The sequence below is a fragment of the Agelaius phoeniceus genome, chromosome 3 (genome assembly GCF_051311805.1).
Source record: "Agelaius phoeniceus isolate bAgePho1 chromosome 3, bAgePho1.hap1, whole genome shotgun sequence".
Lineage (NCBI taxonomy): Eukaryota > Metazoa > Chordata > Aves > Passeriformes > Icteridae > Agelaius > Agelaius phoeniceus.
The window spans coordinates 5368624-5396349 of record NC_135267.1 but is presented as its reverse complement, the minus strand read 5'-3'; the positions used below and the strand labels follow the sequence as shown (position 1 = coordinate 5396349).

The window sequence follows — 27726 nt, the reverse complement described above, 5'->3', positions numbered from 1 at the left end:
ACCAAAGAATAATTTAGGTTGAAAAGGACCTTCAAGACGTCTTCTTTCACCTTGTTCTGGCAAACCGCCTGGAGTTCCCTGGCCACTCTCGTCCTCCTCTATTCCCCGGGTATTGCCTAGGAATTGCCTACCCGCTCCCAGCACATCGCCCCAGAGCCCGGCTGTGTCCCCTCCAGGTCTCCCAGCCCTCCTGTGTCCCCTCCAGGTCCCCCAACCCTCCTGTGTCCCCTCCAGGTCCCCCAGCCCTCCCGTGTCCCCTCCAGGTCCCCCAGCCCTCCTGTGTCCCCTCCAGGTCCCCCAGCCCTCCCGTGTCCCCTCCAGGTCCCCAAGCCCTCCCGTGTCCCCTCCAGGTCCCCCAGCCCTCCCGGCAGCTCCGGGCGCTGGAGCGGGGCTCGGTGTGGATTAGGATCCATCCCTGCGGCTGGACCCTGTCCCTGCGCCCAGCTTTGAGCCCACCGAGGGAAGGGCAGATCACCTCCTTGTCTTCCCTTTGTTGGGCCCTTCCTTCCCTTTTCCCGGCTCTTCTGAACCTTACAAGAGCCTCGGGACTCCCGTAATAGCCCATCATTGTGTTCAGATCTTAACGCGCTGTCATTAGCGCTGTTGTCTTCTTCTTTTCTCTTTTCTTTTCTGTTCTAAGGGCCAATTTAAATCGCATTAAAAATCCTAAATAGCTGGCTTAATTAATGGCTTTCGCGGCTCCAGCTGAGATAATCTCCAGCCGACTAAAGCCAAATCATTCGGCGACTTCCAGCTCGCCAGGAGTTTGGGGCTGGGGAAGGGGATGGAGGGGGTTTGTGCTCGGGGTTTGTCGGGCTCTGCCCGGACTCCGAGCACTCGGCCGGGCCGGGAGGGAGCGGAGCCGGCAGCGTCTTCTGCTTCTGGCCGCGGCCAGACCTTGGGCAGAGGTTTAGCGAAGAGATCAGGCTGGGTTTTGAGAGCTTTTTTTTATTTGTTTGTTTGCTTGCTTGTTTGTTTTATTTTGGTTTGATCTTTCGGCGAGGTTTTGTTTGTCTCTTTGAAGTTTGGTTGTTTTTTGGGCATTTTTTTGGTCGTTTGTTTGTTTTCCCTGCTGATCTACAAAAAGTGCATTTTCTGGCGGTGGGCAGCAGGGTTATGGAAAGTCACTGGGCTGCGTTCTCCCTGGCTTTGGGACTCTGTGCTGCTCCCCATTCCTGCTGGGGTAGAAGTTGTGTATCCTGTCTTTCCTATCGCATTTTGCTCAATTTCGAGCTGCGGGGTGTCAGGATCTGCACAGTCCCAGCTTTGCCTGCCTCAGCGGAGATTTTGGAGCCAGGCACGGACGGGATGTGCACCACGCTGAGCTGCCCCTGGAATACCACGAACTCAGGCACACACACCGGGAGCGAAGTGTGCAAGAGCGAGCACACAACAAACACACAACAGGTGCAGGGCACACACAGAGCCAGCCAGCGGCTCCTGGGACAGATTCTCCTTTCAGCTGGCTCTGCCCCACTCATGCGGCACCTTGGGCAGAGCCTCAACCCTTTCCCACACCTTCACAACCCGCACCACGCACAGCCTGCCCAAGCCTTTGTCCTGCAGGAACCAGCACAGGGGCACGGGCACCCTCCAGCCGCACTCAGCGGCTTTCCCAAGCCAGTGGCACAGAGATGACCTGGAGAGGCATAGGGAAGATACATTTCCCTTGTGTGCGGGACAGAGAAATGAAACAGATGTCTTTTCTTTTGGGTAGGGTTTGGATCTTACCCTTCAGCCCAGGAGTCACAGGAGTTCTGTGTCAGTGCTGATATACCTCGATAATGGAGGGCTGGTCCTGGGGGCAGGAGATATTTTTACATGTTCATACAATCTTTAAAGCTGGTTTCTTGTAACAAACCCACTTATTTGTATTATTCTGTTTCCCACCTTGCTCTCCCAAGCTCTTTTTTAAACCGTGCTTACACTTAAAACTCTTACAGCTCTTAATATCCTTTAAAACGTGGTATAGGTAAGAGGCTGGTCTTATAAACTGCTGGTGATACCCTCAATCTTCCTGAATCTTTTGGTTTATATTTAAAAATTTCTCATGTTCTGTTCATGCAGGCATGTCTTTGTTTTCTTGGCATGAATGTTGTAGCAAGGGACATCTCGGAATTGTTTGGCTTTGTGGCATGAGCTGGTTTTATGTGGCTACCAACATCAGCCAAAGTTTGTTAACTTAAATGAAACTAAAAGTATAACTGGAAAAAAGAATTGCAGTATTTCTATTTTTCCTGACAAATGTAGATTAGTTTTAGAGTTTTGAATATTTAGCTGCTGATGTTAATGACTGGGTCATGTGAGGATAATTTGGAGAACATTTTAAATTGCTTATAAACCTTTTGGAACCGAAAGTGGGATTAAACAGTACTGACAAAATCTGTACTGATAACTACGTGCTTACATTTGCTACATGATAAGGGAAAAAAGCTAAGGAGAGACAGATTCTAATGTCTTTATTTTGTAATGTAGCCTGAACTTGCCAGAATTTCAGCACAGGGCAGAAAATACACTATAAACTGGAGGATCCCACAAACAGCACCTGTAGATATAAATAATAGACTAATAAAAAGCATAGCATGCTATTAATATTTTATATAAGATCAATCTGTTGACATCCAGGTGTACTTATACTTAATAATGTACACAAATGTCTATATCCTGAAAAACAAAATAAACAGCACTTCTGCAGTGTTGTCACCAGTTTATTATGATGTTTCCTTACATAGGTGCATGACATTTATAGGTGAATGTCTTGGAGAAAGGGACTATGTTGTATTGAATGAATATAAAACACTCGTCATATTGTGGCTGTTACAATTAACAACTAAAAGATGGCCTTGCAGAGTGTAAGGATGCACAAAATTATAGACATATATTTTAGAAGAAAATGTATTTAAAGTGTAAAAACCATCTAGTGACATTTATGGACATTTGTCTCTGCCATTCCTGAAAAAAACAAAAACATTGCTTATGGAAAGTATAAAAATATTCCAGAATGTTGATTTTATTAATGAAAGGAAGCACAAATATTTTACTCTGATGGTGTAAGGGAGCCTTGCATTTCAGCAGGTGCCCGAGTAACTAAACCAGAATAAACCACCACACTCCAGCCACCCCATTGTTCTCTTCATCTGTACAAAGGGAACCTGCAACCAAAACAGAGCCAGCTCCCTCACCACGTGTGTTATTGGGATTTTCATTGTGCTGACAAGATGGGTGGGTTAGAGCATGGCTCTGTTCTCCCTGCTGTCATCTGCACAACCCATCATCACTTGTGCTGGCATTTTGTACCCACGTGTGCTATTTGATGTGGAGACAGGAATGAGAGAAGGAAAATGCTCTCCCCATGTTCGCTCTGAATACCTTTCCCAGTACCACATAGCCTAACTTTTGTTTGTTCTAGGCTTGGGAAACAAAGCAAAAGCACAGTTCTCATGAAGGGGGACACTTCATGTGTGGAGCATGAACCAGTCAGTCAGAAGGAAAAGGATTGGGTCCCCAAAGCAAACTAATAAAAACAAACTTAGTCTTTTGTCATTCCCCTCTCTCACTTGAAAATAATAATAGATTAGAATAATAGAATATTTTGTGTTGGAAGAGACCTTTAAAGGTCATCTTGTCCAACCCTTTGCAATGAGCAGGAACATCTTTAGCTACATCAGGTTATATGTGTTCTCTTGAGGTGATTTGGGGGTTCAGTACACAGCAGTTTTGGGCCCTTGGTCTGTCTCTTAAATGAGGTCAGCTGCACAAAGCATCTCTCTTTCCTGCCCATTATTATCTTGTGCTTATTGCAAAAACAAATTGCATTTATTGAAATCAACATGAAGATGACAGATCAGAGACTAAAACTCTGTCATGAATAAAGTAATGGAATAGAGTTGGATGAGAGAGAAGCCTTAAACAAGGGACTGAGTGCCTGAAATCTTCCCTCCTTTCTTTTTTTCCCCAATCTATCATTTGCAATATAAATTATAATTCTCCCATTGCCGAAATCTTGTCCTGCCTCTGTTTCCAGATCTCTGGCTGTAAGAGCACAATCATCACCATTTACAGCCATCTCCAAAGTAGTACCTTATGGCAACAGATGAAGTCAGATCAGACCATGTATTCACTTCCCTATGGGAATAAACAGTTGTCCTAAAAAGAGTCTTCTCAACACTCAGAGGCCCATTTCACCTGGTACTCAGAGCACAAAATTGCTGAAGCAATCAGCTGGATGATCCCACCAGTTATCTCACTGTCTGCCTGCTCTCCTTTTCCATTTTCTGGCTTTGCCATAGGATGAATGCCATGGATAACGAGCCAGGGTGCAAGGGCCACAGCTTTCCCTTCTTCAGGCACACTGTTGTGGGGCACAAAGAAATCTGGAGGCAGATTTCTTCATTGTTCCTGCATGTGGGGCTCTTAATTTGATGAGCTGAGGGGTTCTTATGTGTCCTGGCAGTAGAAGTCAGTCTGCAAAGATTTCCAAAGCCAGCAAAAACTGCTGAGAGTAATAGGGATCTCCAGGCTGAATCACTAGACTCACAAAAAACATTATTTCCACTCTGTTTTTGAGGCATTATTTCTGCTTCTTCTGCTGGTATCTTAGCATCCCACCTCTCAAGCACTCTGTTATGACAAGATTGGGTCAACAATTAAGCGAGCATTGACTTTTCCAGCAGCACCTACAGTGGCATTGTGTTGACAGGAAAAAAAGCTGGTTGTTGCCACTGCTGTTTAGTTCACCTTAAAACATATCTTGTGGTCTTCATCTTAAGCTGCTTTGCAAAATCACTCTAACTACATGATCAGAAGGAAGGAAGGAAGGAATGAACTTTGAAGCTTGTGTTTGACAAGAAACCTAATCCTTCATCTTCCTGTGTGGCTGCCCTTCTCCTTTCTCCTCTCCTTCCAGCAGCCCTCTATGCCTTTTTCTGTTTACCACAGAAAGGTGGTAAACATCCTGGTAAACCAGAATGAAGTCCTGGTGCAAAGGCCAGGACTTCATCCATCTCCTCTCCAAGGTGGAGAGGAAATTCATGCCTTCAAAAATGCACACAGCTTGTGACAAAGATATATCTTCATCTGGAAAGCACCATACCGCTCTCTGTTGCTGTGTCACTGAATAATTAATAGAGTGAAATAATTATATGCAATAGATTTTACCTTCTTGTAATTTGCTACTTGTTCCCCATGTTTCTGGAAAGCAAATGATCGAGACTTGCTGAGTTCTTTTACTTTTAACCCATACCTGGCTCACCTGGAATTGCTTTGGTTTAAATCATGCTGCTTGGGCATGATATTTTAAAATGTTTCAGCAACTTTCTACTAAATAGTAATAAGAAGTGTTCCAGTAAATTCTGGTTAGTGTAGGAGCAGCTGCAGGGTAACAGGTTTTTGGATTAAAGGAACAATTATTTATCTGGCATAAAGGGTGCACATACTGGCTTAACCTGGCAAGGAGATGAACTTTAATATGACACTGATTTCAGTAGAGTCTCACTCGTTATAAAATCTAGAGACTCATTGAAGTAAATAAATATGTAGACAGTGCTACTGTTTTCTTGACACGTATATATATATACACGTGTGTATGTGCATTGTGTGGCAGATGCCAAACAAACAGATCTACTCAGTGCTAACGCTCTTCACAAATGTACCTGACAGACCAGAAGTTGGAAAATGTTGCTTGAAAATATTTACAGGTTTCTGGGGAAAAAAAAAAAAAAAAGAAAATCTACCAAAGAAAACCCAAACACACCAAAACAACACAGACCCAAAATTATTTCAGGCGTGTGGTGCCAGATTTCTGTGTTTGAGCACATGAGCTCATTAATTGTAGCTTTGAGCTGTGTAAAAATGTGCATCAGTGCCCTTGATGTGCCTATATTTTGGTGATGAATGAATTGTCTCTATATCCTGTCTAAGAAGTGGACACTAATATCTGCCCTGGAACATAATTAGAAGTCATAAAATACCCTGCTGTACTGAGTCAGGATCTCACCCATCTGGGACTGATACCAAGAGATGTTCTTTTCTGGTGTTGCTGTCAGCACAAATGTTTAAATATACCTTCAAGAGCTGAAATATTTGGAAAGAAATTCTGTTTGCCTTATGTAAGCAAGCAATAGTCTGCATTTAATGAAGGTTCATCCTTCAGTCTGTCTCTGTGAGAAGTGGAACAGAGTCACCTTAATTTTAAGAGGGCCGCATGTGTAAGTTGATAAAGGCGTAGGATCTTGCCTAAAGGGACCTTTGAATTGTCATTCTATTCTATTCTATTCTATTCTATTCTATTCTATTCTATTCTATTCTATTCTATTCTCATTATAGAATTTAGGTTAGAAGCCAAAATTTTTAAGTGCAACAAAGTGAGCTTTTGTATTTAAAAAAGATTTAAGACGTTCCCAGGAAAAAAGGAACTATCAGGGTATTTTAAAAGATACAGTATGCCTCCTTTAAGCATGAGTGATGAGCACAGATAAATTCTACTCTAAGAAGGTCTTCACATCACCATCCTCACATAAACCATCTGAACTCCTTCTAGTAGTGCATTGAATTTTATGATATTTTGTATCACTGTCATATGCAGCTCATTCTTCTTTTTCTTATCTTTCCCCCAGGGAATAATAGTGCATGCAGTGGTAAGGTTTATTTCTTCCACAGAATTTTTTTGTTGTAGTCAGGTTGGAGAAGGCAGGTCAAAGAAAATTGCTTTGTGCTTGGTGATAAAATATGTGTTAGTCCTTAAGATTGTTTCTTTTTTTTTTTTCCCTGGGAATTTGTTCTACTCTCTTGGATTGGCTGAAGAGAAAGTTTTCTCTCTTTCTCTCTCTCATACTAACTTTAAGTTAAAAGCTCAGATTTGCCTGAGGAGTTATTGATCACAGTCTTGACTGAAAGATTTGGTGATCATTCAGCAGTTTTAGACCCAGGCCAAGTAATTGACACTCTCAAGAAATAAACAATTTCAGAGCTAACCTGAGATAAACTGATGTAGCTCAATAGATTTCAATCGTTAATATCAGCTGAGGATTTGACCTAACTTTGGAAGGAATTTATGAGTTCAAAGGTGTGGAAAGCTGTTCTTGCTGCAAATCACTGCATATCCATGTTCTTGCATCTTTGTAATTCTAGATACTGCTATGAGAGTTAAATTTAACATTTCTCATTAGAATCAGTGTCTCAATATTTTCACAAACTGTGGTTTTATTTTAAATTGTGAGTGAGGGTTCAATCTTATTTTTTTAATCATACTAGATTGGAGAGACCTCAGTGATAATCAGGAATTTTTTCAGAGCATGAAATGAAATGATATCAAATAACCATAACAAGGTGTTCTGACTGTAAATCTTATGAGATCTAATAATTCACTGTTCCCACACTGAAATTCCAGCACATTCATTTTTCTCAGAACAATAATATTACAGAAAGCCAAACCCACACACACCCTAAGCAAAACCAAACCCAAACAAAACCAACCACAAGAGAAGCATGGAATTGTTCTTTATGGCTGAGTTTGCCAAAACACAGAAGAGGAGGCTTCCCTCACTTTAATTCCTTTTTTTGAAGGTGGCACCTGTGTTGTCAACCCCACTGACCTGTTCTGCTCCGTTCCTGGTCGCTTGTCCCTGCTCAGCTCCACTTCCAAGTACAAAGTGACCATTGCAGAGGTGAAGAGGCGCCTTTCACCACCAGAATGCCTCAACGCCTCCCTCCTCGGAGGTATTTTGAGAAGGTAAGTTGAAGGTGAGGATAACAACTCCTAGGCAATGCAGTAATTGCTGTAATTTTATTTCTTTTCAACAGACAGGTTTTATTCTTTTCCCTTACTTGGATAAGGGTCACATTTGAGGTGAACAAAAGGGGATGGATCAGGAGGGAACACTGGGGAATTTTCAATAAATAAGGAAGTTTACATTTTTCATCAAAATGATTTTTTTGACCTCTGTTCAGTTACTCATCAGATGTGGATAGATGTTGCTTTGACTTGTTTTGAGCAAAAAAAGGAGGAAATTCAATGTGTGGAAAATTTCACCAGACCTAGAAATCTAAATTCTTGCTGAAAACAGCCTTAAAGCAAATCGTTTTACAGTAGTTACAGCCCTCCCTCAACAAAAAAATAAAACACCGAGATGTAGAGATGTCTTTTCCTTCCTTTCTCTGCATGTTTTTTTGAGTGCAAAAAAGACAGAATAATCTGGTTTTACTATTCTCGTTGTGAGACACATTTGGGGAGAAGTAAATACTAAGGTAAAGTTTTGCCTCTGACCCTTCACTGACCAGAGCAGACACCTGCAGAGAGCAGGAGCAGAAAGAAGGAAAGGGGCAGACTGTGCCTCACACTGCAAGAGGAAAACCAGGAGGAAACTGTAATTCAGCCAGTCATGTCTAAGTCACGGTGTCCCTGAGGCGTCAGCTCAGATGGCATCAGCTGCTTGAACACCCTTTGATCAAAACTAGCTGCAAAGTCATGGGCCATTTCACTGCTGGCACTGAGGGCCACACTGATCCTCCTGCTTGTACTGAAAGTCATTTTAACCAGCATGAGACATGCAGCCACTCCAGAGCTGTCTTGACACATCTTGGAGAATAATGACTGTAGACTATAAATTGTTTCCAAGGTGTAAGTCCCATTCAACTGCCTCTATGAGCATTGGAATCCAAAATCTACATTCACCAAAATTTTCCCCTCTGTTTGTTTCATCCTGGAGAAACCCTCAGCTAATTCTCATTTAAATACTCGTGCTGCACATTTCATCAATACAGTGCAAGCTATTATGGATTCAAGGGCATCGACTTGAATGTGGGGGCTCACTTCTCTCCTCTGTTAAAATGCTTGAATGACCCTCACTTCTCTCCTCTGTTAAAATGCTTGAATGACCCCCCCATTTTGACCCACCCCATAAATATCTCCTCTCCCAAATTAATCCTTGGCATGGTTTAGGAGTTTGCAAAAGCCAGGGACTCCTCCCTGTCTGCAGTTTGGATGTGTTAATTCAGTTTTATGAATCAGAGAGAGCAAGGGAAAAGATTTGGTCAGTTTGTAACTGAGGGTTTCACAGCTAGGGAACAGGCTCAAGCACTGTGTATTTGACCAGGAAAGATGTAGGAAAACAAAATCTCATTGATTGTTTGCCTGAGACCTTGAAGGCTTGTTTCTGCATCCTGTCAGCAGTCACTGGTTACCTATCTTCCCAAATAGCTTGCTTTGGGAATAAAGTGTTCTTCTGAATAAAGAAAAAAATCCTTTCAGAAGATATTTCTGACAAATAATGTGGCCAAAGTTTTGTTATCTTTTAATGCATAAAAGCAGACATCCAAATGGTGATACTCTGTGTTTGGTTTCCTCCTCTGCCTGAAGGAACTTGAACATGAACCTCAAAGTATTTAGCTAATTATTTTTGCTACTCAGTGATTACTTTTTCTAAGCTGTGGACCCTTCAATCTCGTTTGGGGTTAATTATGTATTTCTTGTACAAAAAGCAAAGGTGTAGACTCTTATCTAATTAAAGGACAGGTCATTCATTTGGGATGGGAGATATCAGGGTTCCAGTCACTGTTTTATTCATTGTTGAAGCATTTTAACATTAGTTATTTGCTGTCAGCTGACTGCTGCATCTGTTTGAAAGATACAGGTTAAAATTCCCTCAGGCTGAGGAAGAATTTGAACCTACATCTGCTGCATAAGTGAATTTGTCTGAAATGCCTCAAACACTATAGAAAAGTAGCTGGGACACACCAGGACCCATTTTGTGAGAACAATGGGATATAGATGTTTGGCATAGGGGTACAGATAACCAATGATGGCTGAGATTTTAGCTTCAGCATTTCCTATTGCCTTGGCCTTATTAATTGTGAGTTTTGGGCTTAGGAGACAACATTTCTAAATGCCCAGGTCTCTACATAAATTATAGAGGGGTAGTTAGAGCTGGTTTCCATATAGATATCTACATTTAAGTAGCTATCTGGCTTCCTTTTACAGCCAGACAAGCCAGATGAGTAAAGTTCACTCATTGTGGATATCTGTTTAATCTAATTCTAAGGTCATGTTTCTGTCTAATTTGTCTTTGGAGCCTGGCTTGGCTAAATCAGGTGTAAGTGTTTGCACTGTCAATATTTACATTTAGTCACTGTTACCCCAGGTGTCATGCCCAAATCAGGACTCTGGGCTCCACTAGGTGGAAACTGCCTGAAGATCTGATGCCCCCATGACAGGCATTACAGCCTCTAACTCTGCCAAAAAGCTGATGTTAAAGAATCACCTAGAGCAAGCAGGAAATTAAGAATACATCTCTGAAATATTTCCCATGGATGCCACTACTGCAGGCACTACCCCACGTATTTGTCAATGAAGTGTGCACAATTTCTTGGCTTATATTAACATGGGGAAAAGGTGCAGAATAATGACAAATATCTCTCTTTCCTGCTGTTCTCTCATGACAGAGCAAAATCCAAGAACGGAGGACGCTGCTTGAGAGAAAAATTAGACAGACTTGGACTAAATTTGCCTGCAGGAAGAAGAAAAGCAGCAAATGTCACACTCCTGACTTCCCTGGTAGAAGGTAGGGTCTTTAATATTGCAATATAATATAACCATAATTAAAATGTTTCGTAGCATGCAACCCTTTTCAGCCATAGGGTTAAATTCCATAATCTGTATTTTGTATAAAGAGACCTGACTTGCCTAAAGCCACAGAAAGAGTGAGTTGCAGAATGGAAGTTTACTCTGAGGTATCTTGGCTCCCAGCAAGTGTCTTGGTTCTGCAGTTTCCTCAGCATTGATTTGTGCTTACAAATCGATGTTCTGAGTGTTCTTGTGAGAGAGATGAATGTCTTATACTAACTCTGTAAGTAGGTTTGTTTATCCTCCTTTTCTTTTTTTTTAACTTATGAATTTCCTGGAGCTGGTCCAAAAATGTGATGATTTTTTTTTGTCTCCCATAAGAAAGCATAATATTTAGACAAGCCTTTTCCCCACACACATAAATGAATGAAATCTGTTTTCAGATAATATCTAGACAGGCTCAGGAGATACTTTCTTGGCCTTTATTTGTTGTTTAAATATCATTCACCAAATACTGCCAGGTTCTTCAAACCTTCAGCTGGGAGATGCAGGTTCAAACCCCTCAGGCAAAGGGAAGAAACTCTACCTGCATCTCTTCTGTTCTGGGTGAATCCACTAAGTACCCAGTTTGTTGTTTGGCTGTGAGCTGCAGCTCTGGGAATTTCAGATCCCTCCTCCTTGATGCTGAGAGAACTCAGCTCATCCTAAAGGTCAATGCCTTCTACAATCATAGCCTGAAAGGGCCATACAGATCTAGGCAAGTAGGCTGAGGTCTCAGCACCTATTACCACGGAATTATGGAATTACAGAAGGATTGAGGCTGGACAACACCTCTGGTGATCTCCCAAGCCAATCCTCCTGCTCAAAGCAGGGTCAATTAGAAGAGCTTGCTCAGGACTTTGTGAGTTTTTTATTATCCCAAAGGATGGAGACTCTTCAAGGCAGAAATAGCATTGAATCCTCAACACTGATGATTTTCAGCATCTACGACAAGAGACTGAGATTTTCAGGGGTCACTGAGCACAGGGAAGTTCAGTGGGGCTGCTCTGAAATACAGGTGTGTATTTATATACATATCACACCTGCTTGCAAGAGGAACCTCTCATGGAGTTACAGTCGTAGAAAAGGTACCAAGTTAGAGGAGCAAGAGCTGTTCCCACATTCAGGCATCCCAGGTCAGAGTAGAAAAAACACAGCTGGGTTTTATTAGTAAACAGAGCAACGGCTTTAAGCTGAAATCAGGAAGAAATTCCTCCCTGTGAGGGTGGTGAAGCCCTGGCACAGATTTCCCAGAGAAGCTGTGGCTGCCCCTGGATCCCTGGAAGTGTCCAAGGCCCGGCTGGACAGGGCTTGGAGCAGCCTGGGATAGTGGAAGCTGTCCCTGACCACGGCAGGGGATGGAGCTGGTTGATCTTTAAGGTTTCTTCCAACCCAGACCATTCCATGGTTCTGGGATTCTATGTGACCAGCTGTTCATTCATCAGAAGAGACTGAGAGGGAGGTACCTGTCTGACAGCTGCTGACCTGGGCTGATGGCTGAGAACCTTTACTCTAAGTCAGGGTTAGATTCCTGCTTCCCAGGAATGGAGCTGTGCCCACCTCCTTGCCCTTTATTCAAAGCCAGTAACAAACCTGCTTTCAAGCCGAAGGTGTTGCTTCTGTTCTTGGACTTGCCTTGCTTTGCCTTGCCTTGCTGTGAGTCCTAAAGACAAATACTAATGTGCCTGAGCTCACTTTGGCAGAGACCTTTTTGCCTGGATATGCTAATTGTGAATTTTATCCCATGGAATTTTTGGGACTGGCACCACCATATTAACATTCCCACAGAAAACCAAGTGAAGCTCATTTCCTGTCTGTGTAACCAATTCTGGGTCAAACTTGGTGGTGCTCATTGAATTCTTGGTAGTATAAGCTGTTCTCACTTTGGACATGCAGATATTCCTTCTAAGTGGAACTAACTTACAGCACAATTTCTTAAAGGAAAACCATCCTTCATCAGTTCCTGCTGTTGGAGGAGGCAGAAATGGAAGGACACAGGCTCATTCTGTGGTTTAGAGAATCCAGAGAGAAGGATTCAAACCCTCCTCTCCAACTCCCAACATGAGCTTTTTCTGTGTGATAGCAATAGAGAAATAGAAATAATAATTATAATTTGTTAGTTTTATTAAATCTCTAAAATATCAAGCACACTTTGTGTACCTCTCATAATAACCCAGGACTGTGTCACTCTTGACTTCTTTAGATGGTTCCGAATTTATTATTACTATAAGTCCTCCCAGTCTTCAATATATTGAGGTTTTAATATATCTTTAATATAAAAGCATGCCCAAACTCTTGAATATATTTGTGATACAAGATAAGGCATAATTAGTTGCATTATTGTGTTTATTGACCAAAACCAAGTCAAAAATCTCTGTCATGACTCATACTTCTCTTCCTCTAAAACATACCGAAATCATTGAGTTTTGGGGAGTCTGTTAAACTCAAGGAGGAACTGAAATTTATTTCTAGGCTTTGGCTGCCACATGAAGGTCCAGATTTTATGAACATTACTCTGTGGCCTCCTGTTTTCTGCAAAGTTTTTTCTCTTTGGAGTTCTGCTCTGCTGCAGGAAGCTTACTGCTGGCTGGATCAGGTCACATCTTTAGAGTCTTTGTTAGGGACCAAAATAAGAATTGTTTGACAGCTCAGTTCTGTTCTCTTTGTCATGCACATAAATCAGCACCACGAGTGGAAAGGCAGACAGGGAGGGTGAAGTCAGTGTTGCAGGGCTCTCCTGAGCAGTTTGGGGACACATCTTTGTGTAACCTGCAGGCGAGGGATGCCCTCTAGTGCCTGGACTAGATGGAGGGAAAGGTCATTTTTCTTACGAGCTCCAAAAGGAAGATTCCTACATATTAGCTGTAAAATAAAGTCTTCTCAGACAAATACTAGTATTTCCAAGGCTAAGCTTGGAAATGTGGGCTCAAAAGAGTCAAAAGCTTGTCCAGCAGAAGCAAGAAAGGACGTGAAAAGGGGGATGTGCCCCCTTCTGTTTGAATGGGTCACTTAACAAGGCATAAATGTGATTGCAGATGCAGGTTAAAGCAGTGCATGAATGATTCTTAAACCATCAGATTAAAAAAAAAAAAAAGAAGAAAAACTAATAAAAAATCCGAGAGTTTGTTTTTCTGTCAAACCTGATTAAGACACTAAATTTCCTAGACAGAGAATTAATGACATTCATCATTTGGGGACAAAAACTCTTGAGCAAAATAGGTCAGTGGTTTCTTTTTTCATCGTGCTCTCAACTATCACACTTCTCCCCCACCAGCCTTTGTTTAAACATCCTTCCACTTGTTCCTCCTCCCTTCTCACCCTACAAATAGAATAAACTTTCCCTCCACCTCCCGCCCGTCCCTCCTCCCCCTGAGTAACATTTCTGCCGGGTAGAGCATCCGGAGGAGGCTCAGCCGAGGAGAGTGGGAGGTTCAGATGCCGAGTGTCCCTCTCCTGGGGACACAGCTCCTGCCTTCACTCCTCATCGGAGCAGCTCTCACTCTTGCTGGCCCCAGGGGACCCTCACTCTGCTCCTTGCACCTGCCCACAGAAACCTTTCAAGGTGCTGAGGCTTTCCAGAGCTGTCCCTGCCCATTCTGCCCCAGCACTTGTCCCTTTTCCATCGTGCCAAGCTCGCTGGTCAATTGTCAAACTGCAGACGAGAGGCAGGAGATGCAGAGCTGGGTTTAAGGAGAGTCCAAGATTCCCAGCATTTCTCTTTATCTTGGCAGGAGGGAAGAGCTGGGGGTGTCACACACGGGGAAATTGGGGTTTAGCTTGAATTTAGATTGAAACAAAGCAAGTAACTATAATAGTCAGGGGTTTTAGTTGTTTCTACCTTTATCGTGATTCCTACTGTGAGGTAAATAACAACTAGGCGGAAGATGGGAAATCTAAGGTAAAAGAAAAAAGGTCAATTCATCCACATTTCCACACAGGGAAATTGAATTTTAGGTTTTTAGAATTAGGATTTTAGGTTGAATTTAGATTGAAACAAGGCAAGTAACTATAATAGTAAGGGGGTTTAGTTGTTTCTACCTTTATTGTGATTGCTACTGTGAGTTAAACAACAACTAGGCAGAAGATTGGAAATCTAAGGTAAAAGAAAAAGGTCAATTCATCCACATTTCCACATGGAGAAATTGGTTTTTAGGATTAGGATTTTAGGTTGAATTTAGATTGAAACAAAGCGAGTAACTATAACAGTAAGGGGTTTTAGTTGTTTCTACCTTTATTGTGATTGCTACTGTGAGGTAAATAACAACTAGGCAGAAGATGGGAAATCTAAGGTAAAAGAAAAAAGGTCGGTTCATCCACATTTTCACACGGGGAAATTGGATTTTAGCTTTTTAGAATTAGGATTTTAGGTTGAATTTAGATTGAAACAAGGCAAGTAACTAGAAAAGTAAGGGGATTAAGTGGTTTCTGCCTTTATTGTGATTCCTGTCATGAGGTAAATAACAACTAGGCAGAAGATTGGAAATCTAAGGTAAAAGAAAAAGGTCAATTCATCCACATTTCCAACATTTACACATTTTCTCCCAAAGTAAATGTTTGTCCAAATTGTGCTGTAGAAAAAGAAAGAACATATTCTATGACACTGTATAAACTACTTTCCCCCAGCAAGCAGACTTAATCCTACTGTACAGTAATCAAAGGGATATCTAGTCACAAAAAAAAAGTATATCACAGTACACTTCTAAATATCAAATCATCATTTGGTCCTGGTTTGAAATTACATCTTTGCTTAACAATGAGATAGGAGAAATTATGCTCTGCAGAGTGTTCTCAAGTCCAAATTTTAAATTTTTTTTTAATTTAGAATTTGTACTTCAAATTCAGGATGTCTGCTCCTTATAGCATATGCATGCTTATATGAATAAATATGTATAGCTCTAACATGCATTTTTAGTATATGTGAGCTTTCCATTTCCAGCAAAAAATATTTTCAATTTTAATTTAAATTATTTTAATTATTACTTCATTAAAAACAGTAATTACATTTGTATCTACATTTTTACCAATCTATATCCATGAAGAGATAAGTAATTTTGTTTCTTTTTGCTCAAATGGTTTTATATCACAGTCACAACCCCAGCCCCAGACAGGTTTTATACCTTTGAATCATTTTCTCAGATTATCAGAACAGTTTAGTATAATTTTCTCAGCTCTAGAAAATAATATAAACCACCTTTATAAATATAAATTTGAATGACAATTCACATTTTAATTCCCTTTTTTTCTAACAGTCAGTGGAAACATTCACATTTTAATTCCCTTTTTTTTCTAACAGTCAGTGGAAACATTCACATTTCAGTCACTTAATTTTTGATCATGTTAAATGAATGCCTACATTTCAACACAAAAAGCTCTGCTCTCTTGAAGAAACCAACACTTTTCCAATGGGTAAATGTTTAAATTCTTTGCTGTCTACATTCCTTGTACTGTTACTGGGACTGACTGGGACCATGATGAAGCTGTCTGGAAAATTGCAATTCCACCTGATGACAGCTTCAAAGGGTTTGACTTTTATTTTCTTTCCATGCTGGAATGAAGATAAACCTACAAAGTATTTTAACATAATTTTGTTGAAAAGAAAACCCTGGTGCTCTTCTGAAATAGATTTACTCTGCAAGTCTTTATTTAAGGAAGAATAAAAGCATATTCTGAAATAGACCTTTTGAAACTGCTCTACAGAAATGTAAAATCTATGGCTTAAATTTGTACCCTTTCTCTCCCATGAAGAAGCCTGGGATAGATGTTTGAAACACAAAGCAATCAGTCAGCTCTATGCCTGTTCGTTCTGATTCTCTGTTATCACTGAAACACATTTTGCTTTCACTGGAAATTATTTTACTTTTGTAGAAGCTGCAAACTAAGTGGAAACTGTTTCTCCTTTCAGCTCAGGGGTACTGATTGCTTGTTAATGTCTTCATTCTTTTTAGGAATACTGAAAAATCATGTTTTAAAAAAAATCCAGAGAAAGCAGATGATTTTGACTATAATCTTCAATTTTTGCTGTAAAGTTGGTTACAGCTGCAGAGGTTGTAGCTGGCTGGTATCAGCAAACAGATTTCCTGGGAGTGGTGCATGAATTTTGTCACTACCTGAATAAACTGGGGCAGATAAACACACAGTAAAGTATTTTCTTGTGGAATCAAAAGGTGTTTTTCCATGAAAACTCCAGTGGCAGAAGGGGAGACAATAATATCTCAGAAGAGGGAGAATGGAGTTCAAGTAGAGGTCAGTGCATGCAGTTTCTTATTCCTCATACTGTCCCTGGCACAGGACCACTGTTTCCATGGAACTTCTCCTCTTCCTTGGCTTAACCAAGCCCTGCTGAGCATGGGATTCATCTCCCCACCTTCACTGCAGTTGCACCTTCTCATGTCAGATCATAGTAAACAGGGAGAAACCAGCACTTCTGGGTTTAATGATTTAAATTCATGATTAAATGAAGTTAAATTAATAATTAACATTTTATTATGTTACTCAGAACAGCTGTGGAATTTCCATAGCTGGAAACATTCAAAACTAGGCTTGGAATGCTGTCGGCAGAAGGTGATTTCCTGAGTTCTAATCTAGACTTTCCATAATTCCTCTGATTCCCTTTTGCCTTCTACTCTAGGATAGGATGATACATGCTTCAAGTGCTACTTTGTCTCCATTGACTTGAAAGTATTAAGTCAGACATCAATATTGACATTTAATCTGATGGATTCCACTGCAGATATTCTCAAAGTGAGGAGTTGCATGTCCTGTATCCCTCCTGACAGCTTCAGCCTTTTGAACTTCAAGAGCCAGAGTCCAATGCCGCTTCTCCTGATGGCAATCAAACACACAACTCTGAAACAAAAAAAAAGAAAAGTGAAAAACCCACAACCCCTGAACTCCAAAACTATTCTGGAGCACATCTCTGTTAGTCACTCATGCAGATGTGCTTCAACATACGCTTCTGGTAGCTGACCTATTTCTTCTTTCTGCAATGAGATGAGAGCAAGTGTCATCTGGAAGTGCCTATTTCCCACCAGGCAAAACTAACTTAGGCACAGCTGTTCACAATCTAGGCAGCTGCTTTTGATCAGATAAATCCCATACTGAGGTTGTCAGAGTCACAGCGCGCAGGTCAGAGTGTTCAGTAAACCCTAAAATTAAATTCTGGGTTCTCTAAGCTGGTGAAGAGGGTCCTGCCCTTCCAGAGGCGTTTGGCAGCCAGCACAGAGTTGGGTTCTTGTGTTCAGCCTTTGCAGTGAGGTAGAGAGGTGCTCAGTGCAACTGCCATCTTCATCATTTTCCCTTGCTGTTTTGCCTGGTCAGTTTTGTTTGCAATCCTTCTGGAAACAAGGTTATTTATTGAGTTCTCCCCTGGGGTCTGCTCTTTTCTGGTGTGGGACACTTGTACTGTTGGCTTAACCTCCAAGCAAATGTACTGGAATGTGTGTTATCCCCATGGGTCTTTCCTGGGGTAGAGGGCTCTTCTTCCATTAGACACAGGCAGTGAAGCACCACAGGCTGACTCAGGTCTTCAAAGTTGTTTATTCCTCCTTTCTGCTCTTTTCCATACCTTGAATATTGATGATGAACAGGGCTTGCAAAATTGGGTTGCTGCCCAATACTCACTGGTGGCAAGACAGGGCCAAGTGTCTCAGCCAGTATTTTCTCCTGAGCGAGACATCTTTCCATCTGATGAGAGAAATATCCTTCCTATCTTCTGCCTGGCACCAGCTGATGCCTAAACATCAACAGGCCAATTGGGCTGAAATGTGTAACTTGAGAATCACTGTCTACAGAAGTGATTTGCTAATGTTTGGGTTGTTTTTTTTTCTTTCAAAGAGTGTAATAAACTGTAACAATAATAACAACAATATAATAACGATGATGATGGTAATAATTACCCTAAGAAATGACTGACCCATTTTGTTTGACCGCAGGGGAAGCGCTACATTTGGCCAGAGATTTCGGCTACACCTGTGAAACAGAGTTCCCTGCCAAGGCAGTAGGAGAGCACATTGCCAGACAGCACATGGAACAGAAAGAGCAGACAGCGAGGAAAAAGATGATCCTAGCGACCAAGTAAGGAGGGAGGGGAAGCGAAAAAAGAAATTGGTCTGTCACTTCTCCATGTTGGATCTGTGGGCTGGGGGAGGGAGGAGTGGGACTATGGAGCTGGGATTGTGGTGGCTGCTATCACAGCAGTGCTCTCAGGCTGTGGGTGAGTGAGATCCTCCTCAGAGATGCTGAAAGAGGGACCTGATTTACTGCAGTGGGGTTGTAGTGGCTGTGCTCTCATTGCCTGCGGTTAAGGGGGCACGCACATCTTCCCAGATGCTTTGGTTTAGATGAGAACAGAGGACATTATTACATGGTAAGATCTATGGGATGGAAATGGCTTTGTCTCCTGTTTGTGTGTGAGCAGGAGATCTGAGCCTTTGCTGAAGTACTGGTTACTGTTGGATAATTATCATTAGTCTGCTGGGGGAGAGCTGGTTTGCAGAAGGACAGATCCTCTCTGGATGCAGACTGCAAGAGCTCCCCTGAAGTCAAAGGCACTGGAACAATGTACAGCAGCAGGGGAGCTTTGCTAAAGACATTAAAGACACAAAGAGGCATCAGACCTCACTCTAAACAAGCCACTCGTCTCCCTGGAGCAGTAACATCATGTTAGGATAACATTTCTTCTAGGTTAATTAGCCTTGATGAGGGAAGAATTAGCCTTCATGAGCCATGGGAAACAGGAATAAATAGTCTGTGTGGAGTAGGGCAGACCTGCCCTAGGTGTGTGGTCTGACTGTGTGGGGTAACCTTGAACACGTTCACAGTCTTGCTGTGCTCACTGCAGTTTCATATTTGAGGCTGAAGTAGAGCTGAGACCACAAATCCGAGCTCTCAAATCATCCCCTCCATGCTGGAAGTGTTTGAAAACCCTTCCAGGCTGTGATATATCCAACAGGGAGGAATTTCCCTGTACTTGGGGGAAGGGCTGACCAGCAAGAGGATTGGCCTGGGTATCCCAACGTCATTCTGCTTTGGCAAGATTCCTGGCCTTGGTGTCCCTCTTGTACCCAGAGCACTGACAGTGACCCAGGGATGAGATGCACTCAAACATCTCATGCTTGTGAATCCCATGAATATAGTCTATATAGTCTGTGGTCCTTCCCTGGGATGATAACAGCATCACCATGTGGGTCAGCAGGAATTTTCTGGTTATGAATGTGATGAGAGACCTCATATACCATGTTTCTAATTCCCCTGCACATTAAAAGGAATAATGTCAGTGGAATATTATCTTATGCTTACTTCTATCCACATTTAAGGGCTCCAGGGGTTTCAGAGGCATGAAAATAAAGCAGCTGGCCAGAAGAAATTCCTCTCTGCAAGTTGTGTCACCCCATTGCTGTGTAGCCCCTTAAGATCCTGCCTCCCAGATGAGGATTTTTCCCATCTACAGAACATAATTCAACCAAAATGATGCAAATTTTCCTCATTTTTCCCTGGCTCTAGTGAGAAATCACAAAGCCATGGGTTGTAATAATTGGGGGGTCACTTTTATGTCCTGTCCCCAAAGGCTGTGCCACTCAGGGGCACATAAGAGCCTCACTATCCTTTCTCACCACCCCATATCCACTTTCTCAACCTCCTTCACTACTGAGATGAGGTATCATGGGCATGCCCTGCCTCTAACCCCCATGAACTTCGGGCTTGTAGGCTGTTATCCAGAAATTATTGGGAACAAAACTACTTTTCTCCCTGTCCTATCAGATAAAAGCACCAGGAAATTGCTCAGAGAGGTCTGTCAATAATAGAAAGGCCACATCCTCCTGCAGTCAGTTTTGGTAACAGGGACAGATGGGTCAATGTGTGTGTTACTACTGCCCTCTCCTGCCTGCAAGGAGAACAGGGATTCCCAGTCCTGCCCAGGTGTTCCAGGAGGCACAGGCCCACGACATCACAGTATCAGCATGGCATTTCCCAGCCATGCTTCTACATGTCTGATGCAAAGAGCTCTAGACAAGCATCAGGACTTTCCGCTGCTCACCAGCCATACTGAAGCTCTAGGTTGGCAATTTCAGCAATTCCACAACTTCCCTGACTCATGGGCTTGTGAGTGCTGACACCAGAGAAAGCAGGGCATTATTATGCTGCTGCCAAAACCAACACAGAAATTCCAGGGTGGTAAGATCACTCAAGCTTTGTCTGTGGGAAGTGCTGGAGTGCTGCTGCCTGTGTGTGTTGCTGCTGCCCACTGTGGGACAGAGCCAGAAGCCCACAGAAGTTCTCACATGTGTGGTCCTGAGGAAAAATATGGAGAAAGAACAATTTCCACAATCCCCAGAATATAGGTGATGAGAAAAACAAGTGGAAAGGGTAAAATGATTTCCACAGTTTTTCATATCTAGGTGTATTTCCATTATGGATTTAGACATCTGAATTCATTGGCTCTGTTCAGCTGCCCAAACACAGGCACCCACTGCCATTTGAGTGGAACTGGGTTATCCAGTTTGGCCATGAGCTGCTGCTCCAGGGGCACACAGATCTCTTTTTGTTACTGTGTTGTATCTGCCATGGCCATGGATGTCTTGGGTATTACAAATCTTCATGTGGGTAATGAAACAGAGCCCTAAATGTCCACAACGATGAAGGCTCCAGTGTCCAGTAGGAACTCCCAGGCCTCCTTGACATCAAGGGCATCCAGACCTTGTAATCAAGCAATCCACCCACCCTGAGTGGAAGCAGCTCAGCTGCCATGCACAGAACTGTGGCCCACAGGCCAGTGAAGGCTAAAAAATGATATTTTAGATGCCAACAGCCAACACATGGAGGCCACTGAGCTTAAGTGACTCTTTTCATTACCCTGCTCAGCCCTACCTGATCTGAGACTATGCTGGTAGAATTACAGAGAACAAAAACAAGATTGCTGTCCAGCATGGAACAAATCACACTCATTTTGTTAAACTGCTTCATCTTCCAAAGCTACCTCATAGAAATGGTCTCTTCCATTTGCAAACTCAGGACCTGCCTGGGACAGCACAAATTGATGCAACAGGATGGTGCCATGGTCTGTTTTAACAGTTTTATGGACTAGACAATGAAGAATGAGAGCTCTACATAATTGCCATGGGAAGAAGAGATGATTGGGCTGTGTAGGCACTGTTCACTGCTGAACACAAGGGTCAGCATTGGCAGGATGGGAGTGAAACAGGCTGAAAAGAGCTGAAAGGGTCAGAAAAGCACAAACAATGAGAGAAACCAGTCTCCTCCTCTTTCTTTCCACTCACCTCCTTTGACTGAACAGATGATTGTTTGGGCAAGCAGATGGTTTTCTGGATGGACCAAAATGCTCCAAAAAAAGACTGAATTGTCACAATTCTGGCCAAAGAGTTTTTATATTGGCCCGTCAACCCTAGAAATGTAAAAAAGGTCTCAGGATAAGTAATTTGCCTTGCAGAGGCATGGGAGAGCGTGAGAGGCTTTACAGCAGGGGACAGAACCTGACCAGTTCACAGATTGGATGGTTGCAACACTGCTGAAGGCTGTGTCAACTATTCCAGTTGCTGGAGAGGCACAGCATCCTACAGGAAACACCCCAGGGTTCACAGCACAAGGTCTTCCATATGATCAGAGGAACAGACATTTACACAGACCCAACCAGAATACTGTGAATAATAATTCTATTGTGGAGTTGATTACAGCCAGCACAGACTACTCAGCATCTGGCTCATGACACTTCTCTGATATCTGGTCCTTGGATACCTGGAAACTCAGCCACACTTGGAAAAAATCAGATTCATGGGGTCACATTTCCCACTCTTGTACTCAACACCAGACATTTGCTTTGGCCACTGGTAGGGATCATGGGCTCTTGTTACGACCCAGTACAGATTTTTTTCTCTTTTTCTGGTCATATAGTGGATCATCTGACCATGTATCACAAATCATTAGATGTCTTCTATGCAGGACTGACCAGGACTATTTTTATTAACCTGTGGCCCCCCTAGGACAGCACAACCATCTTCCTTTGCTTTTTCAAAATCACAGTCCAACTCAGCAAAAAACTGCCAACCCCTCTCCCTGTCACTACCCCAGGTGATATTTTACTGGTAGTGGAGGCTCTGAGACACCACTTTGCCTAGAAATCCCCTTGAAAAAAAAAGTAGGTTACTGCCTTTTGCAGGTTTTCATGTATAATAAAAAAGTTTTTTTCTTTTCTTTCAATCTGCCAACATTCACTAAAGACTTTTGACACGTGAAGATAGAAGGGAACTTAATTGCACACTTGGTTCTGACACTTTCCTTTGTTAAAATAAAAGAACTTTTAAGATGAACTTTTTCAACAGGTAGAAAGTAGAGGTTGGAGGAAGGAGAGAAGAGCAGTGCTGACAGGGCCGACTGGGGATAGTGGATTGTTTAGAAGCCAAAATGACTGACTGTTTTCAGTTGTTGAAAGGAACTGTTTTTCCTCTAAGGACCTGATTCATTAAAACTGTATGCTGCATTTACATACATTTCTGCTGAATACCTCTCTTTGCCTGAAAGGCTGGGGTGATGCTGTCTTTTCAAGCAGTCAGTGTCTAGGTCCATGCAGATGACAAGCATTTAGAGAAATCAGGCTTGGATGGGGTCCAGCAGCACAGCAGGAAATCGGTTTCTGCATCTCCTCTTAGTCAAGAGAGAGCTATCCAAGATCTCTGTTCCCAGCTTGTATCACTGTCATAAAGTGAAGGGTAAAACCAGCCTAGCACAGTTTTCTTGCTTATAACTCAGCAGTGAAGGACTTTGTAAAGACCAACGAGCTGAGTTTACCCATTTTTTTCCATTATACCCATGTCCCAAAAGACAGGAGTTACAAAGTGATAATGAAGAACCCAAACTTTATCTAGGACCAGGTGTGCAATAAGTCTCCTAAAAGGGATCATGGACCAACAGAGATGCTCTTTAGCATTAGAAACTGGCCCTAGGCACAGTTGTTGCATCTGTGCTGCCAGAGGAACATAACTGTATGGATGTTATCAGATGGTGACAAATGGTCTGCAGGTGTGAGGGTGGCCCTTGTCACTCTACACTTCACTGGGTGGCACTGTTACCAGGCTACATGCAGTCACTGTGGCCAGTACCAGCTTAACCCAACAAAGATCAGGTCCCCAAGTGGGTGTCCTGATCATCTGGAGGTGACCATGCCCTCCTGATCCCCCATTAGTGCCTTTATTTCCAGTACAGGCAATGGAGAGCTCCATGCTGATTTGGACAGGTCCCCTTTCCTTTTTTCAATTAACTGAATCATAAACCAAGTGAAAGTAAGTGATGTCTGTTCATTCATGTTCCAGATAATGATCTTCTGAGGACATGAGCTAAATGGAACTGATTTGGTTTCTCTTTTTAAAAGTTTGTCGGTAGAACATTCCTGGGCTAATTTACAAACAGCAAAGCAACAACACAAGAACAAAAGGCCTTATTGTCAGGTGTTTCCTATTGCTAGGTGCCATATAGGGGAATTCCAGGGAATAAATTAAACCCCCAGGTGCTGAGGCATCCTGAGAAGCCTCAGAGAAGCCTGAGGGGGAGAGGGAAAACAGTGAGACCATCCTTCCTTTACACAGAAGATGGGCTACTATGCTGGTGGGAGACCAGAGCAGACAGACCCTGAATTCTCACTACAAAGGGTCCCTCCTTCACACCCCCTTTGTCCTAAGGGTTGGGAGTCAAGAAGGCAAGTCCAAAATGTCCAGAGCTTCAACTTGCAGAAAAAGCAGTGCCCACAATGTACACAAGCCCATGTACAAGTATTGGTGTATTTACACAAACTAAATAACAGAGTAATTTACACATTTCAGGTATATTCTAATGCAAATTCACCAATTCCTTTAACCATAAGGCTTGCTGCCAATGTAGGTGAGCTAAGCTAGACTTTACACTGCCAGAATGGGTCCTATTCAGGGATTTTAAAATCACATTTTAAAATGTTAGCATTAATATGGTTTCACTGGGAAAATATTCCTGTTCAAGAGATTCTGGATGTTGTTAGTTCTGAGAATTTGGGGCAGGTAAGCCAGAGATGGATTTGTTTGTCTTTAATTTCTGTAACAACAGTTCTGCCAAGCAATTCTGTTATGAATGAGGTCACTCAGGACAAGGTGGGACTGTTTTGAGAATCAGCTTTATGGGAAAGATTACACCTGTTTTATGGAAGGATTTCCATTTTCCTTTTAGACAAATATGTAAAGAATTCCAAGACCTTCTAAGTCAAGACAGATCACCCCTCGGATCCTCCAGACCGACTCCAATATTAGACCTCGACATCCAGAGACATTTAACACATTTCAGGTATGATTTTGAAAGAGGAAACTGAAAATCCATACTTTTGATTTAGACTGCATATGATGTCTTAATGGTATTTGTTCCCTAACCTAAAAGACATGCAAATAATTAATTAACATCCATAATCCCTGCTGGCTGTGCCTATTAAAAATGCAGGTTTGCCCAGCAATGTAGTTCAAGTTTGTTGCATTCAACCTGCTTCTAGGACCACAATCTGAGTTTGAATAAGATATTTTCTGCATCTACTGGTCAAATCCTCCCATAAAATTTTCTTTCTTTAAATGTGAGCCAAATCACAGCTTACAAGTGGATGGTCCAGAAGCAGAAACTCAAGTTCTGAACTAGTGTAAATTAATCAAAATAGAAGTAATAGGAAGAAGAGGTTGCATCCTTTACAATTAAATAAATAGTTCCAGAAGCTCCTCTAAGCTGCTGAGATCACTTGACAGTATCTTACCAGGACCATTTTATTAACTCTTTGGCTTCCAAAGCAGGTTGGCCTTAAAGTACATTACCTACTAAAACAATTTTACTGCACTAATTTGAAACAACACGCTGGAAAAATCTGGGAGAATGAAAACTGACTCACACCAAAAAGCCAGACTGATGATATATTTAGACTTGGTTCTTGAACAATATTTAATGTACTGGTTTAAAAAGGCTTAGAAGTTGTTTTGAACACAAAGACCCATGTATGCACACCAAGTCCAAACTTCATTCAAGTTTTATGCTAATTATGTATAAAAGTGTATACATGTTTTGGGGTTACAGAAGTTTATTTGCTCAGGAGTTGCTGAGCTAATAAAGGAGGAGTTGCAATTTCACCTTTTTGCTTTAGCCAATGTGTCAGATACAGTCAGGAGTGATGTGGGATCTTCCAGAGGGCCACCTTGAAATCGTGGGGTCATTTATCTATCAAAGATAAGTTGGATGGAACATCCTGGAGGTGCTCCTGTCTTTTGCTCAGGCCACAGAGGGGAATACATGACTTGCTGAGGCTACTGATTGCTAATTTTTTCCATCCAGTAGCCAATATATGTGACGAACTGTCCCAGAGAGTTGTTTACAAACCATAATATTAAGCCAGTTTCATAGCACTATAAAGGCTTAGAACTGTGCTGTATATTCTTTAGCACAACCAGCTGAGCCACTCTTCTTTCACTGGCTGGACAGACAACTTCCATGTCCCAATATCCCAACATCTGTTAGCTACTAACATTCTGATAGGTGCTGTGATAACTAATGTTTAGTCTCTCAGACTTGGAGTGGAATCCCAAAAATACCCAACATCCCACTTCTTCCATACACCTGTTGAGATGTGGAGTGGCAAGGGTAATTCCCCATCCACAAGTGAACACATTCCTGACATTCCTGTTTATTCTCACACACATCTGTGTGCACCCCACCTGTGTAAGAACACACCAGGACCATCCCACTCCTTTCCTCAAGCAGTGCTGTGCATGTGCATGCACAGAGCACCCAGCTGTGTTTATATTTTCCATAATACACACTCCAAAACACCCAACTACATGCACACATCAAGAGAAACATCCTTATTTATGCAGAATGTTCATAGAGGGATTTTAATCAGCTACCTAAGCTTGTGAAAAAAGAGATAATTCCCTATTGCATGCACACAGAGGAAATGTGGTAAGAGGTAGCTAATCCCTAAGGATTCCTGTGTTTAAAGTAGAAATAGTAGTCAGGATAAAATGCTGAAGGCTTTAGCTACAAAACTATCAACTGGTACAGCTCCCATCCTTCCTTCTCTGATGCCTTCAGCAGTTGGAGGGAAAAGTTTCTGCAGGCAGCTCTGGATCAGTCAGCACTTTCTTTCATGTCTGCTGCAGAGCTCAAGTGTTGGACTGAAGTTGGGCACCTGGAGGAGCACAGGCCTTGATCCTGCACAGGATCTTCCCTGGCCTTAAATCAGAGCCTTCTCTAATTGTGCTCAGGGAATGGTGAGGGCTGCCAGACCCAGAGGTGGAGCTGAGACCATATTTCTTTTCCAGCTAGTGTAGAGATGCTGAGGTCAGATCAGCTTCTGACCTGGACTTCTGACTCTGCTCAGGTGCCTGTAGGAGCCTCCACTGCAGCCAGCTGTACATCTTCTGCCACAGGGTCCAGGAATCTCACCTGTGGAGCTCGAGAAATCTGAATTAAACAGGTCTAACATAGATGTCTACATCAGTGTAGCTAGAATTGTTCTCTAAACTCCATTGGCTGAACAGTCTGGTCTAGATCTGCACCAGAATGGGAGATTAGCCAACTAGTACACACTAGTCACTTACACTGTGGACAGCTAAACCTAATGTAGGCAAAAAAAATCATTATTCCCATTCCCTAAATCCATCAGTCTTCACACCCAGATCATCTCAACCCCTACTACCACTACTTGTCTTCTTGAGATTAAATATCACAGAATCATAGAATGGTTTGGGTGGAAGGAACATTAAATCTCATCTTGTTCCAACCCTCTGCCATGGGGGAACAAGAGAATCTTTAATGTCCCTTCCAACCCAAACCACTCCATGATTCTATGTTATGATGAAATCTTCAGAAATCTGAAGAGAATTTTTATGACCATAAAAAATATCAGAGGAATCACACAAATGTCTATGACTAAAATAAGTTCTAAGATATTGAAAGGCTTTCTGAAGAGCTATAACATCAGATATCTAGAGTGGAATTGGATCCAGCCTCTACTGCATTGGGGTGAAAGGGAGTTTTCTTTAGGAATAAATTCCCCTACAGCTGTTCAGTGTAGAGTTGTGTACTCCACTTTCTCCTGATGTTACCTGTTCTATGTTAATTTT

At 42.2% G+C, this 27726-nt stretch overlaps 1 protein-coding gene across 4 annotated transcripts in view; it reads left to right on the top strand.

Annotated features, from left to right (window-relative positions):
- The window catches only part of TFAP2D (transcription factor AP-2 delta), a 54085-nt gene that overhangs the window by 9616 nt on the left and 16743 nt on the right, over positions 1–27726 (top strand). For all 4 annotated transcript variants that reach the window (XM_054630485.2, XM_077176496.1, XM_077176497.1 and 1 more), the window contains 4 exons: positions 7564–7729; positions 10438–10556; positions 18529–18670; positions 24803–24916. In XM_054630485.2, coding sequence (XP_054486460.1) covers positions 7564–7729; positions 10438–10556; positions 18529–18670; positions 24803–24916 — 541 coding nt within the window. The remainder of the gene's footprint in view (positions 1–7563; positions 7730–10437; positions 10557–18528; positions 18671–24802; positions 24917–27726) is intronic.